The 16,288-nt window shown below is 32.2% G+C and overlaps 1 protein-coding gene across 1 annotated transcript in view; it reads left to right on the top strand.

The window, feature by feature from the left end:
• Positions 1-15,609, top strand: part of LOC127712262 (probable serine/threonine-protein kinase roco8) — a 42,858-nt gene extending 27,249 nt beyond the window's left edge. Inside the window, exons 3-5 of the mRNA XM_052218624.1 lie at positions 8,902-9,330; positions 11,287-11,408; positions 13,365-15,609. Coding sequence (XP_052074584.1) covers positions 8,902-9,330; positions 11,287-11,408; positions 13,365-14,561 — 1,748 coding nt within the window. The 3' untranslated portion in view covers positions 14,562-15,609. The remainder of the gene's footprint in view (positions 1-8,901; positions 9,331-11,286; positions 11,409-13,364) is intronic.
• Positions 15,610-16,288: the final 679 nt, after the last annotated feature.

The raw sequence follows: 16,288 nt of genomic DNA, 5'->3' as shown, positions 1-16,288 counted from the left end.
AGTTTTACTGTGCGTATTGATGTGTGTTAGTTTATTCTACATTAGCTAGAGGTGTAGGGAGGTTTGATATCTCACAAAACAGGTTTAACCCCTTCCGTATTTTTGCGCCTGTCCCAAGTCAGAAGCATCTGGCCTTTATTAGTCTTGAATTTTTTTTTTAATTTTAGTTCTTTTATATGTTTTGGAGTTTAGTGTGACATCCATTTTTACTGAACTAGTACACATTTTTGTTTAAAGGCCAGTTGAAGCCCATCCTTGGTGCGGGATTTTCTCACTGTGGTAATGATCCATTGGATGCCTTGGGCTGTTTTCTGCTCTTTGGTCTGGTTGTTGTCTCTTTGACATATTCCATATTTCCATTCTCAATTTTATGTTGTGTGTTTGTCAAATTTTATACGACCGCAAACAATTTTTGCGGTCGTATATTGGTATGACGTTGGCGTCGTCGTCGTCGTCGTCGTCGTCGTCGTCGTCGTCCGAAGACACATTGGTTTTCGCACAATAACTTTAGTTTAAATGAATGGATCTCTATGAAATTTTACAATAAGGTTCAATACCACAAAAGGAAAGTTGGAATTGATTTTGGGGGTTATGGTACTAACAGATAAGGAATTAGGAGCCAAAAAGGGGCCAAAAATAAGCAATTTTGTAACTTCCAGACAATAACTTGTGTGTTAGTGGTTGGATCTCTCTGACATTGTACCACAAGGTTCCATATCACAAAGGGAATTCTGGGATTGATTTTGGGGGTAATTGTCTCAAAATTTTAGGAATTAGGGGCCAAAAAAGGGGAAAAAAACAAGCATTTTTCTAGTGTCATAACAATAACTTGTGTGTAAGTGTATGGATCTTTCTGAAATTGTACTACAAGGTTCTATATCACAAAGGTAAAGCTGGAATTGAGTTTGGGGGTAATTGCATACAACGTTTAGGAATAAGGGGCCAAAAAGGGGCCAAAAATAAGCATTTTTTTCCAGTTTCCAGACAATAACTTGTGTTCAAGTGTATGGATCTCTCTGAAATTGTACTGCAATGTACCATACCACAAAGGGAAGGCTGGGATTTTTTTTCCTTTTTTTTCTTTTTTTTTTTTTAATTTTCTATTTTAAGTTGGTTATTTTTTATTTATATATAAAAGCAAGTTATAATTATATGGTTTGATATCATCAAAAATTGAAATATTGGGGATCTTTGATATGCTGAATCTAACCGTGTATTTAGATTCTTAATTTTTGGTCCTGTTTTCAAATTGGTCTACATTAAGGTCCAAAGGGTCCAAAATTAACTTAGTTTGATTTTAACAAAAAATGAATTCTTGGGGTTCTTTGATATGCTGAATCTTATCATGTATGTATTAAGATTTTTGATATTGGACCATAATAGGTAAATTTAAATGTTTTAAGTTCTTAGACCACATTCATTCTGTGTCAGAAACCTATGCTGTGTCAAATATTTAATCACAATCCAAATTCAGAGCTGTATCAAGCTTGAATGTTGTGTCCATACTTGCCCCAACTGTTCAGGGTTCGACCTCTGCGGTCGTATCAAGCTGCGCCCAGCGGAGCATTTTATCTTTTTTAGCAATGGCGTTGTCAGTTTATTTTTCGACTTATAAGTTTGGATGTTCCTTTGGTATCTTTCGCCTCTCTTTTACAGATATTCACAACTTTTTATAGACTCCTTTCTACTGTTGAGGATCTTTATTTAACTATAATTAAAAAAAAAAATTCCGTTGAAATTTAGTTTACGACTATACATCTTCTTTAATTCATATTCAAAGAACAGGAATAGATAAATAATCAATAAGATAAATGAAACCTGTCATAGTTTTCATTCAAGAAAAAAATTAACAAAGAACACAATATCCTGTCATGATTAAATCTTTTTGCCTCAATAATATTTACTATACGGGCTTCATACAGAACAATGGAGAGATAACAGTACAGTGATTAGGTGATTTGATAGTAGTAGGATTTAGGTTTTTACGATGATATCATTTCTGCATTACACAGCTTAAACATTAAATAATCTAGAAAGCATTAGACATTGACAAGTTATGGTTTATGTAGCGAGTTATTAAACCTATTGCGATTGTGTTTACATCACCATGTTATTGTTTTCCTTAAAAAGCATGATAACTGAAATACAAAGCTGCACCATAAGCGTATGATATGCCTGTCGCTTTTTTCAAAGAATAAAGTTCCATAACTCATCAATGTCATATCAGAACGTTATAAAAAACACTAAAGGAGGTTATTGTAATAAGTATAAACCAGTCATCAGTAATAGAGATTATCAAAGTTGAATTAACAATTTGAATACCGGCCTTTTAAATCAATACAAAAATAGAGAAACAGACTGTCGGATTTTTTGGGATATACTAAAACTTGAAATTAAAGAAGCTACTGTAAAATATTGTAAATCAAAAGCTAAAACCAAGAGAGAAGTCACACGTACCTTAGAGAAAGAATAACAAGAAAAGATGGCTGAAAGAGACCAATTAGATGTGTTTAACTCTAATTTGGATGATCGTATTAGAAATTTAGAATCAGAACTGATTAAGATTTATGACAAGAAAGCCATTGGTGCACAAATTAGAGCCAGAGAAAAATGGGTTGAATTTGGAGAAAAAAGTAATACGTATTTTTTGGGACTTGAAAAGCAAATTACGAAATCGATAAATACATTTTTATATGAAAAAAAAAATGTTTTAAAAGATCAAAGCAAGATATTACTTTAAATTAAAAACTATTATGAACAAATATTTTCATCACACAATCTGAATGATACATTATCTCAAGAATACATTAAAATACCAAATTAGAAAAAAAGTCTCCTGGACTTGACGGTCTAACCGTAGAATTTTTAGAAATGTTTTGGGAGAAACTTTAAATATATTCTTGTTAAATTATATAATAAGGGTAATGAAAACAGTCTATTGACTTACTCGCAGCGGTCTAGTGTTTTGTGATTAATATTTAAAATGGGGGACCCATTGAAATTAGATTATTATAGACCAATTTCACTATTAAACGATGATCTTAAAATATTGTCTCATGTACTAGCTCAACTACTAAAAAAAGTTCTACCAAAACTCATTAACATAGATCAATCTGGATACATAAAAAATAGATTTATTGGATTCAATTTAAGGCAAAATCAAGATATAATAGATTAAGGGGCCATTGTGTTTGTCGATTTAAAAAAAAAGCCTTTGACACTTTAGAATGGAAATTTATGTTAGATGCTTTATATCACTTAGGATTCAATGAATCATTCATAAATTGGGTTAAAACTTTGTATACTGATATTCAAACATGTATGGGTTTCAGAAATGTTTAAGAATTCAAGAGGGATAAGGCAAGGGTGTATTTTATCCGCTCTACTTTTTGTCATATCCGTTGAAATATTGGCACTGAGACTTCGAAATAACAACGATATAAAAGGATTTCAGATAAAATCTGATAGGAAAATACATTTTATCAAAATAAATCAACTAGCTGATGACACATCCTTAATGATAAAAATCACATCGAACTATTATTGAACGAAATTGATCTTATTCAGGATTAATTATAAATAAAATTAAAACAGAAGGAATATTGATAGGAAAACTCAAAAACAGTAAAGACAAAATAGCAAATATTAACTGGACAGATAAACCTGTAAAAGCTTTAGGAATTTTTTTGGACATAATAATGAAGAATGTGAAAAGTAAAATTTTGAAAATAAAATAGAGAAAATGGATAGATTGTTTATTCTTTGGAAAAAGCGAAATCTCACTATGTTAGGGAAAATTTTGATCATCAAATCTTTGATTATACCACTCGTCACCTTTTTAGCTAGCTCATGTGTATTTCCAGAGAAATAGAAAAAAGAAATAGAAAAAAGATGTTTTCACTTTATCTGGAATGACAAACCAGATAAAGTTAAAAGAAACACGGTGATTGGTAGCTATGAAAATGGCGGTTTGAATATGATTGATATTGAAAGTCACTTTGAATCACTAAAAGCATCATCGATGGGTAGAATCTTAGATACAGATATAGCCAGATGGCAACTTATACCTTTAAAATATTTACAAGGCTTAGGAAAAATATGCCTAGTAGTTTATATGAATATGGATTATAAGAAAGTTGATCAATCTACCTAATATTCCAAAATTTCATAAAAACGTATTAAAAAGCTGGATGAAAGTAGGAGGACAGACAGATAAACCAAAAACCTTTTACGAAATTAGAAAACAAATTATTTGGGGCAAGAACTATATTAAATTTCATAACAAAAGTCTATTTCTCAAAAATTGGATAAATGATAATTTTATTTATATAAATAATTTTTAGATGAAAATGGGAAAATAGCACAAGATGTTATTTTGCAAAAAAAGAAAATAAATCCAACTGGATAGCTGAAGTGACATTCTTAATAAACGCAATTCCAAAAGATTGGTTACAATGTCTTAGATCAGAAAATTAAACGAGTAGTAGAGTCAATGTAAAGAGACAATGTTTGTCAATAAGTGGTCATTATATTGACATTTCTTTTTTTATCAAATAAGTTATTATACATCAGACTTGTAAAGACAAAGGTTGTGAAACCGATTGGTATAAATGTATGGTTAAATGTATTACCATTAGAAACAGAATTTCATTTGAAACCATTGTACAACTTTATTTTTTACCATTTAGAAGAAAATAAATTGAAGATGTATAGATGGAAACTTTTACAAAGTAAACCTACTAAACAATATTGTTTAGATGGAAGGTAACAGACAATGATTTATGTAACAAATGCTTCACTGAAGAAGATTATCATCATTATTTCATATCATGTTCTTTTTTAAACAATTTTTGGAGAAAAATTCATGATTTATTGCACAAAGTGAATATAGAAAAAACTATTTCATTATTTCACTTTGGCTTTAACTATCTTATTTCTATTATTGGATTTTCAATTTATAAATCTTACTATGTATCTGATAAAAAAATGAAAAGACATGATGTATTTTATCTATTCATTAGAGAATTTACAAAACGAATATATTTTACAAAGAAGTTAAAAGAAGTTAAATTCTTATTTAATGTAAAATAAACATTTATTAGATTGATGTTTTTATTTATTAATATAATATAAGTGCAAATTATACTAATTCTTCATAGGGCGCTTGGACTTGTTGAAGAGAATTTAACAAGCAACTGATGGAAATAAAAAAATTTTAAAAAAGTATAAACCAGTCACAAAATTTCTCGAAAACTGCCCAAAATCACTTTGGAGTAATTGTCTGAAAAAATCTTCCTTTTTAATGAGTTCAATGCCATAACTTGGAAACGTAAAATCTAACATTTATAAAAAAATAAAAGGTAGCTTACGTCAATAGATATGAACAATTCACCACATTTTCATAAAAACTGTGCAAAGCATTTTTGAGTTATCATCCAAAAAATTGACAATTCACCTTGTATTAAATTATCAAAACCCCATAACTCGGAAACACAAAATCTTAAATTTATAAAAATCGAAAGGGAGCTCACGTCAATAGATATAAACAATTCACCAAAGTTTCATGCATATTGATTAATTTGTAAGTTATTGTCCGACATGTTCACGACGGCTGGACGGACAGAGTACTTGCAGACGGATGGACAACAGTAAACCATAATACGTCCCGTAAAAAGCTGGCGTAAAGAAATTGTTCCTCAGTCTACCTGATTTTTATCCTGTTCATATTGCTACTATATTATGAATTCTTGTCAAGTAATAAAATCATGCTCAAACCCTAAAACAAAATACAACGATTATAAATGGCCGTTAAGGAATAATATACAAAAGATTTGGTCATCGCTTGTTCAATGTAAAACAAAATGAACAAGAAAAGAATCATCACATGTAACAAGCTTTCTCGGCATTAGTACACTTACGAAAAGTTTCGATGGCCATGAAACGTTTCCTGATGGAAAACAAATATTGTTTTGTATTCAGTGGTAACTGGAGACCAGTGATACGATAAGAATAAAAATGTAGTTGATTACAGATTGCTAAATGTCGGCACTAAAGGGTTGTCCGTTTATTCATCTTGCAAAAAGCGGTAGGTGAGCTCATTTCAAATAATTAAAAAGCAACAAAAGAAAAGATAATTTTGTAGGCTTTACTGATATGACACCAGTAGTTCACAAGTAACAATCAAGTCTGATAGAAGTGGCAAAGTAATTATGCTATATATATCATAAAAAGGGCATTAGCTATGAGATAAAAACAAATTAAAATATGTGCTTTTTTGTTTAATTATTAATGAAACTGAAACATTGAAATAGTAAATAACAATTCGATTACGAAGGCAGTTTGATTCAATTTATCAAAATAAGCTAACAAAAACATTGCTGATGAATTATTCACTTGCATCTGAATAATTCGACCTCATTGAATCCATATTCTCTACTTTCAATATAACCCCTTGGCTAGAGATGTGCTTCGCATACACAAGGCGTGTTGGCTCAAGTAGGATATAAACAAAAAGTAAAATTACATAAACACTGAACTCCGCGGAAATTTCAAAACGGAAAGTCCCTAATCAAATGGCAAAATCAAAAGCTCAAACACATCAAACGAATGGATAACAACTTTCTTATTCCTGACTTGGTACAGGCATTTTCTTATGTAGAAAATGGTGGATTGAACCTGGTTTTATAGCTAGCTAAACTTCTCACTTGTATGACAGTCGCATCAAATTTCTATTATATTGACAACGATGCGTGAACAAAACAAATATACATAATAGATAAAAATGTCAATAATACAGCAGTCAGCATTGTGCTATAATCCTAATCACTAAAAAAACATACAAACATGTAACAAAGAAGCACAAAATGGCATACAGACCAAGCATATTAGTAAAAATTAAAGTCAAGAATACACAAATTTACCATAGTACAATAACACATTGACGGGATGTATAAGTGCAGGGCCAATAAACCAATAAAAACAAAAACAAAATATTTAACAATACCCCGATGCAAAAAAAGGCATATATCAAATGTAACAACCTCATTCATTGTTTTCCTATTATACGTTACTATAGATCCAACTTTATAATAAATTCATACGCTTCATAGCCAATAAAAATGATATATAATAACACATTGCAAGTCGACAGGTCGACAGCTGACGTAAGATAAGTCGACAAAATCAAATATGTATTTCATTAACACCAGAATAATGCTTAAGTGGTAAAAATTGACACGGATACAGTTGACAGGTCGACAGGGTGACAGTAAACAACTGTCGACAGGTCAGCAGTTGACAAAAACTATGAAAAGAATTTAAAAAAAAAATGATTATTGGTAATATTAGGTTGTATGACCGTCGGGAGTCTTCGAAGTTTAGCTCGATGAAGTATATACTAAGATAAACACGTAATGCTGATACATATTATCGAGTACATGTATCGTAAATTGTTTGTTTAATACTTTTGAATTTAAGGCAAATCGGTAAAAATGAATTAGGCCACATGTCCAATTGTATAAGGAATAGAGACACATAACTTGCATAAAGTGTAAAATTTAAGATTTATAAAATAAAAACATTCCTATTAAGGTTAAACCAAAATTTCAACTGTCCATTGTCTTGATCAAGATTTGTATTACTTGCTTAACATCCAGTGGCTATTATTTCATGCATATTTTGAAAAAAAAGAACTACTAACATAGGTTCTGCATGATTTGACTATCGGGATGAAGGGCGGGAAATGCAGACTGCCACTAGAAAAAAGTATAATGAATAGAGACAGCAATGTATTGCCCCTGAAATGTAGCAAAGGCTATTTATCACACACCCAATACTTGCCAGACGTATCGATGAATGTATACAACTCGCACAGCGAAACGGAGGTCAATTTTTGGTAAGGTTTAATGCCAAGGTTACGTCTGGCGTATTAAATTATAATCCTGGTACCTTTGAAAAGTATTTACAACACTGGGTCGATGCAACTACTGGTGGACGTTTCGTCCCCGAGGGTATCACCAGCCCAGTGGTCAGCACTTTGGTGTTGACATGAATATCAATTATGTGGTAATGTTTATAAATTTCCTGTTAACAAAACTTTGAATTTTTCGAAAAACTAAGGATTTTCTCATCCCAGGCATAGATTACCTTGGCCGTATTTGGCACAACTTTTTGGGATTTTGGGTCCTCAATGCTCTTCAACTTTGTACGTGTTTGGCTTCATAAGTATTTTGATCTGAGCGTCACTGATGAGTCTTATGTAGACGAAACGCACGTCTCGCGTATTAAATTATAATCCTGGTACCTTTGATAACTAATTACCATTTATCTGTACTTTATTCCTGCATGTCACGTAATGTTGTCATTTTAGCGGTATTTTTAACATGGCTATATGAGCGGGATGTTAGGCTAGTCATAAAACAAGGTTCAACCCACGATTTTGTCTTACTTAATTTCAGGAATACGGCAATTGTTAACAAATAGTCTGTTTTTATGAATTTAGGCGATTGTTTTTGTAGCAGTTCAGTTTTTCAGTTGTTCCGTTTTGTTTCCTCTTATAATTGATGTGTTTCCCTCAGTTTTGATTTGTGACCCAGATTTGTTTCAGTTAAATCGATTTATGACTATTGAACAGCGTTATACTACTACTGCCTGTATCTAATACCCTAGTCACCCTTGGTAAATTCAACCGTTTGTGTGAGGAGTTTGTTTTTTTTTTGGAAAATGAGTGAAAGCACTACATTTTAATTTCAAGTTATATTTCCATTTACTAATTACAATAAAACTAGAACTTCTATGTACTAAAATACACACCCCGTATGGTATAAGTAATGATCACTTCTGCCACTTGATAGCCTTGAAACTTGTTGTAAAAAGGTAATATTGATTTCTTTCTTTCTCCAGATATTGATGATAATAAAGTCAGCCGGAAAAGGAGAGCGATTACAACAATCGACGCAAAGGTTGATATTGATAAGAATGACGATACGAGTGAGTTTTCATCATTGATAATGCCGGACAATTTCACTACCGACACAAAGGTCAATCTGGAAAAGAATGAAGATACGAACTATAAAGCTCAGAAGGAGTCTTCATCATTGTTAATACCTGAGAATTTGATGTCTAATGTGTTTTTTAAGTCAACTGTAAATACTCCTTCGAACCCAAATGCATTGTGTGAATTATTGGACTTTGCAGGAAAAAAAGAATTTTATGCTACACACCAAGCATTTTTGACAAGTTGTGCAGTATACCTTGTAGTTGCAGATATGAAGGACGACATAAGTAAACAAGGCTTAAGTCAGTGTTTTGCCAATTTTCAGAATATTGGAGGTATGTTAGAAAAAACAAATATTGACAGTCCATTGATTGGTGGCCTTGGATTGTTTTCTGCTCATTGGTCGGGTTGTTGTCTCTTTGACACATTCACCGTTTCAAATCTCAATTTTATTTTAAACGGTTCATACATCGATTGATTTCATCTATTATAACGTATTGCGAGATATTTTAATTATTTGCTTGTTTGTAGTTCTTTAAGTTTAAGACTTGTCAATTTTAATAATTTCGTACAAGTGATTCTGAAGAGAATATATATATTACTATGTTTAGTTACCAATTACAACATCAGTTTTTGAGGCGGGATAGTTCGTCGTTGAAAACAAATCGCAAACGTCATAATTTATTGCGTTTTCTGATGTTTAAATTAATATTTTGGTATATACAACTTTTTCATGGATCAAACGATCATAGTGTTTATTAAAGATCATTGATATGTTATGCAATGCATTCAATGAAATTGAAACCGTCCCAACTCCCCGAGTGTATCACCAGCACAGAAGTCAGTACTTCTGTGTTGACTTGAGTTATCATTGATATGTTCATTATTATAAATAAACCGTTTACAAAACTTAGAATTTTTTAAATATTATCTAAGGCTGTTCTACCTAATGAATAGATTACCTTAGCTGTATTTGGCAAAACTTTTATGAATTTGTGGTCCTCAATGCTCTTCAATTTCGTACTTTATTTGACCTTTTAATAATTTTTGATTGATGAGTCTTTTGTAGACGAAACGCTCGTTTGGCGCAAATTTAAATTTTTTTATCCTGGTATCTATGATTAGTTTACATAAAACTAGTAAAGACAGCTTCAACTATTTACTAGTTTCTGGTATTATCTAGTATTCCATGTAGTTTGTACTGTCTCTCCTCATAGTCTCTCTTTAATTTAAGTTGTTCGAAGACATGAGGATTGTGACAGCTTTTCTTACTAAAACATAAACATGACATTAACATGTCTGAAAGTGTTTCAACATGTTAAATATCAGTTAGCGTAAATATGTCCTTCTGTGGCGATAACAAGAAGTCATAGAATAGTCAGACACTTTATGAGCGAGTTTAGGGAAAAGGCTAATGGAAGTAGAAAATGTTTTGAAATTTCTGATTCCCAATTGGGTTCCGTAAACGAGTGTAAATTCGTCATTGGTCGGTTAAAAACAAAACTTTACATCAAAAGAAATGATTTCAGCTTCCATATTATGAACTTTCAATTCTGTGTAGCAACCTTCCAGCAGCGGCTTCATATGTAGTATATACCCAACAGATTATTTGCATGTCCTATCATGATTTCCTTGAGTATAGAGATAGAGAGTTACTGGACACAAGGAAGCTATTTTGTAAACTAAGAGTTCCAATAGCTAAAGTTGTAACTATCCCTTCGTAAATTTACGGACGCCATCGAGATGTTGTTGACCGTTATTGAATATCCGTTTTACAGATGACGACTGATATGTTCCAATTGTTGTACCTACAATCCGGTCCACTCTTTTGCGAATGTGACCTTCCAAATAAGAATTAGCACTGGGTTTGTACTTACTTGAACAACATGACGGGTGCATGTAGTAGAGGGTATGTATACTCTTTCGGAGTTCAATTGCTCTGTCTTCAGTTTTATATAAAAAATAAGGAGAAGTGGTGTTTAAGAGAAGGAAAAATATATGTTCTACAATATGTACTCCTTTCACACTTATACAATCTTTTATAACCAAACACAAACCCAGTAAAAATGACGCGGAATGACATTTGTATTGAACATGAAGAGAGCTACGTATACATATGTATAGAGAAATTTAGATATGAATATTTTCTTATACAAAATCTTTGGTATTATGTTGCAAGTTATGTTTGAAGTAAATCATGGTTTTATTATTTATTCCTTTAATGGACATATATCAAAGTATCCTAGTTGGTCGTGGAGCATTATTTATTCAACAATATTGATATGTTTCAGAGTATATTGAATTTTGGTTTGATTCTATCCATTGTCATCGAAAAACCGACCAACCAGCTAGATATGGGCACTTCGATCCTCCGATTTTATTAGTTTTCACTGGAAAGGATAAATATAACGAGGTAATACAATTGTAGAACTGCTATCCGAGTTATGAACAAGACTGCATATATTTTATGATGGTATAATACTAAACCCCTAACGGGAGGGATTGTGCTTGATATTCATATGATGAAGACATAATCTTTCAATCAGTTTAATTGACGTCTGGAGCTGGCATGTCAGTAACTGCTAGTAGTCTGTTGTTATTTATGTATTATTGTCATTTTGTTTATTTTCTTTCGTTACCTATTCATGCTATTCTGACATCAGACTCGGACTTTTCTTAAACTGAGTTTTACTGTGCGTATTGTTTTGCGTTTGTTTTTTTCTACATCGGATAGAGGTTTAGGGGAGGGTTGAGATCTCAAAAAACATGTTTAACCCCGCCGCATTTTTGCGCCTGTCCCAAGTCAGGAGCCTCTGGCCTTTGTTAGTCTTGTATGATTTTTAATTTTAGTTTCTTGTGTATAATTCGGAGTTTAGTATGACGTCCATTATCACTGAACTAGTATACATATTTGTTTAGGGGCCAGCTGATGGATGCCTACGGGTGCGGGAGTTTCTCGCTGTATTGAAGACCCATTGGTGACCTTCGGCTGTTGTCTGCTCTATGGTCGGGTTGTTGTCTCTTTGACACATTCCCCATTTCCATTTTCAATTTTATTGAATTATTATCATCCGTTCCCGATCGGAATGTCATGAGAGAAATATTTGGCAGTGAGATCTATCCATAGAAAATAGTCATATTACCACCATAAAAAATTTTGGAAAACGCCGTAAAGTATAGTAAGTTACACAAAAGCGCTGGATTACAACTTTTAATTAAAAAAAGAAAGACAAAACCATTATTTATAATACAACAATATCGTAAAGCAATGTTGACAGATATCATCCACCGACAACAACTGGAATACAGGCTCCTTCTTTTGAACAGACGTGTTTATGAGCGCTCAACCCAACCAAAACCTTGCAAAATTGCTTTACACCACAACTAACAAACACACAAACTATCCGCTGCATAAATTGATTTGTTTGCGCTAACTTAACGTCAAGTGACAATTATTTCATGCATAATCACAAAAAAACTATTAATACAGTATGTATGTTCTGCTATATTGGACAAAAGGGATGTCGTGCGGGGACTTGTGACTGCAAATAAAATGGAATGTGAAACAAGGACATACATTTTGCCTGAAAAAGTTTACCCTAAAAGGAATTTAAGTGTTGTTGTCATGTCGTCTAAATTTTAATGCAGGTTACAATATTTTCCCCTGAGGATTGCACAACACATCTCAAGTTTGTTCTTTTTGGGGTTGATAATATTTTTTTGTGCCGATTTATCGGAAACTTGCATGATGTGTACTCGCATTGCATGGTCAACTGATATTCAATGTCCAGTGCAAAATTTGGAAAGCTGCTATAAAATGAGGTTATAAAGATAGGAACAGAAATTTAGCCAGACAACATGTTACTGTTCGGGCCCTTTAAAGAGTTGTTGCAATGGTTTTAAATGTGAAAAGAGTTCTGCCATCTTTCTACACAAGGCATCGAGGTTAACATCCCTTATCTGACTGGACGCAAATTAATACATCCTGCATAGCCGAACAAAACCCCTGCTACTGCCAGTAGGAAGAAGACACACGGTGACTATACATTATGGCCCAGTCAACTCTTAGGAGAAGTGGTAGTATTACCAATAACACAACTATTCATAAAGACAAAGCAACAAAACATTTAAAAAATAGGTCATAATACAGCCTTCAACAACGACAAAAACACATACCGTATATTAAGGTATAGAAGGTCCATACATTTTCTTCATAATTAACATATGTTCATGAGAGCTAGTTATACGTTTGAATACAGATAATATATATTGGAGGTTCATCATCTTCTGAAATTGTAATCTTAATTAATAACTATATTTAAAATGTCAAACATGATAATTGTTGATTACTTTGTATAATGTTTTGTAGGCAGATATGAAGAAGAGAGAAAAGGAACTTAATAACCAAATAGACCGAGTTCTTGGATATCAGAGCAAATATCGACACTTGCACAGATCATTTTATCTTTCAAATATCATAGATACCGACGAAGAATTTGAAAAGTTGCGATACGCAATTTACGAGACTGCAAGTAACATGGAAAATTGGGGTAAATCTTTTCCGTGTAAATGGATTCTTTTAGAACATTTGATAGAAATCAATAAAAACGATGGAACAAATGTTATTACTATGAATGACATGTTCAAACTAGCTAAACATCCTGATATCAATATTCTAAAGACAGAGGATTTGCTGTTGTTTTTGCGATTTCAGCACAATAGAGGTAACATCATTTTCTTTGAAAATGTACCGGATTTGATCATTTTAAGACCTCAATGGTTAGCAGATGCTTTCCGATGTTTAGTCTCAGATAGGTTTGATAACAGCAGATTGCACCACCGTGAGGACTGGACACTTTTTACACGACAAGGCTTAATAAGTGAAGCGTTATTAACAGAACTCTTTCAATCAAAGGATGGAAGTCGGTTTTCAGGACAGAAAAATAATTTGCATGCAGTTTTGGAAAAGCTTGATATTTTGGTCAAAATTGATAACTCAAATTATATAATGCCAAGCATGATGCCGTCTGCAAAGTATGAAGATGTATGTGAACAATTTGGCATTCTAACAGAAATTTGTAAACGGACTTCTTGGCTTTGTTTTAAATTTGAATTCCTCCCACCTTCTTTCTTAAACCATCTATCTGCCTGGTTTATCAGAAAATATGCATTAAGCAAAGTAGACAGTGGGACTGCTTTGTACCGTGGCATCTGTATATTTGACATTGATGGATCAGGTTGTGTAAAGATTCTGGTTACCATGTCGACTGATACAATTGCTCTTCAGGTTTTGGCGTTTTCCGAACAACACGAGGAATTCGGAAGCCCGTGTAGCGATATATACAGTGAAGTAACACAACTTGTTGACGATATAAAACAGAAGTATCGATTAAAAATATCTTTTAAACTCCATTTTAAATGCAGTGGTGGCTACTATTATAAAGATACATTTGAATATGAGAGATTGAAGCGTGAAACAGAGTGTTTCTGTCCTCAGCACCACACAGCACACCGATCAGAATTGTTATACCTTCCTTGGATGAAGAATGATGTATGTTTTTTTTAAACCGCATCTTTATAAATAGCTGAGACAATCATTTGTTTCCCTCAACACCTTTAACACTGTCTGGACTTTATCAACACATTCTTTACAGACTTTACTCAGCTGAAAGCTGGATTATCGCTTTATTTCTTGTTTTAATTTGTTTGCTTGGTACTTATTTGACTACGATAAATTGGGACACTCGTTTTATTCACAAATACAAATGTGTTAAAGAGTAAATTATTTTTATAATACTTAAATATCTTTTTTTCTAATTTACAATTCTACATAATTTTGGGATGTACTATATATTTGAGATAGTATCATACATTGTACTTTGTTTTTTACGACTATTTAAGGAAATCAGATTATTGGTAAGAAAGAATCATATGTGGACAATAAGTCATATTTGCTCACGGGAATCCTTTTAAGAGTTCAAGCTGTCAACCTTTGTTTATATTATAAGTGTCAAGTTTCATCAGATAAAAAGAAATTCACATCAGACTTATATATTTGAAAGTTACATGAAATAGACTCTCTAACTTATGGTTTTATTAAACATTTATTTAATAATGAATGAGTTTCTACAAGTACATGGGAGATTATCTTAGTGTTATTAACCATATTTTCGAAAGGAAATCGGTTGTTGATTTGGGGATGTACGGCAGTCGGACGGGCGGACGGGCGGGCAGGCGGCCTCCAAGCAGTGTCCGTTCGTTAACATGAAAACGCTTTGACGAATGTTTCAAGTTTATTTATGTTGTTTCCTGTGAATAAATAAATGTCAAGTTCAATTTTCACGAGTTTAGCTTTTCTCGTTGTTATAGCCCTTTTTCTAATTAATTACTCCAGTCTGTTCAAAGGGAAATAACTAATTTTTAAAAGATTTTTAAAGACATTGTATTAATGATAATTTGATTTCTCTTATTTTCTTTGGTAAATTGTTTGAATGTATTTGTGGTAGGTTTGTGTGTTATTCTGTATAAACTAATTTTCTGAATGCTATACATATAATTTTGTTTTGATGAAGTGAACTCCTTTTTTTAGATAATAATCTATTTCTATTTAAGAATACATTGTGAAGATAAAGTTGTTGACATTGATAGATAAGTTGCAGATCTATATCCGTTCGTTCGTGACAAATTAACGAAAAATATTTGGAACTATAAATTGTATTTGGTTATAACTTGAAAATAGATATACAATGGTAACATCATATATATAATCATGATCTTTTTAGAAAATAGTGGTTATTATATAATAAATCATATCTTATTTTAGAGAACTGTGTGTTTACAATTTATTCAGTTTGAGTAATTTCCATTTGAACAGAAAATTATATGGATACAATTAAACTGTGTTTCATAAATTCAATATATATAGGGTTCCTTTAAATGCTGAATCTAAACCTGTATTTGAATATTAGATTTTCAAGTTGGTCCAAAGCAGGGTCCAAAATTAAACTTTGTTTGCTTGAACAAAAAACGATTTGATGGGGTTCGTCGAAATGCTGAACCTAACCATGTATTTAGAGATTTTGGATAACGGGCTCCTTTATCAAATTGGTTAAAATTGAGGTCCAAAGGGTCCTAAATTGAACTTTTTTGTGATTTCATCAAACATTGATTTTTTTTAGGTCCTTTGATATGCTGATTCTAACGATGTACTTAGATTTTGGATATTGGACCATAATAGGTAAATGTCCAAGTTCATTTTTTTCAGATCTTTGTCCACATTCATTTTGTGTCACA

This window comes from Mytilus californianus, unplaced genomic scaffold (genome assembly GCF_021869535.1).
Source record: "Mytilus californianus isolate M0D057914Y unplaced genomic scaffold, xbMytCali1.0.p SCAF_8, whole genome shotgun sequence".
NCBI lineage: Eukaryota > Metazoa > Mollusca > Bivalvia > Mytilida > Mytilidae > Mytilus > Mytilus californianus.
The sequence above is the reverse complement of the archived record's forward strand: the minus strand, read 5'-3'. Positions and strand labels throughout refer to the sequence as shown.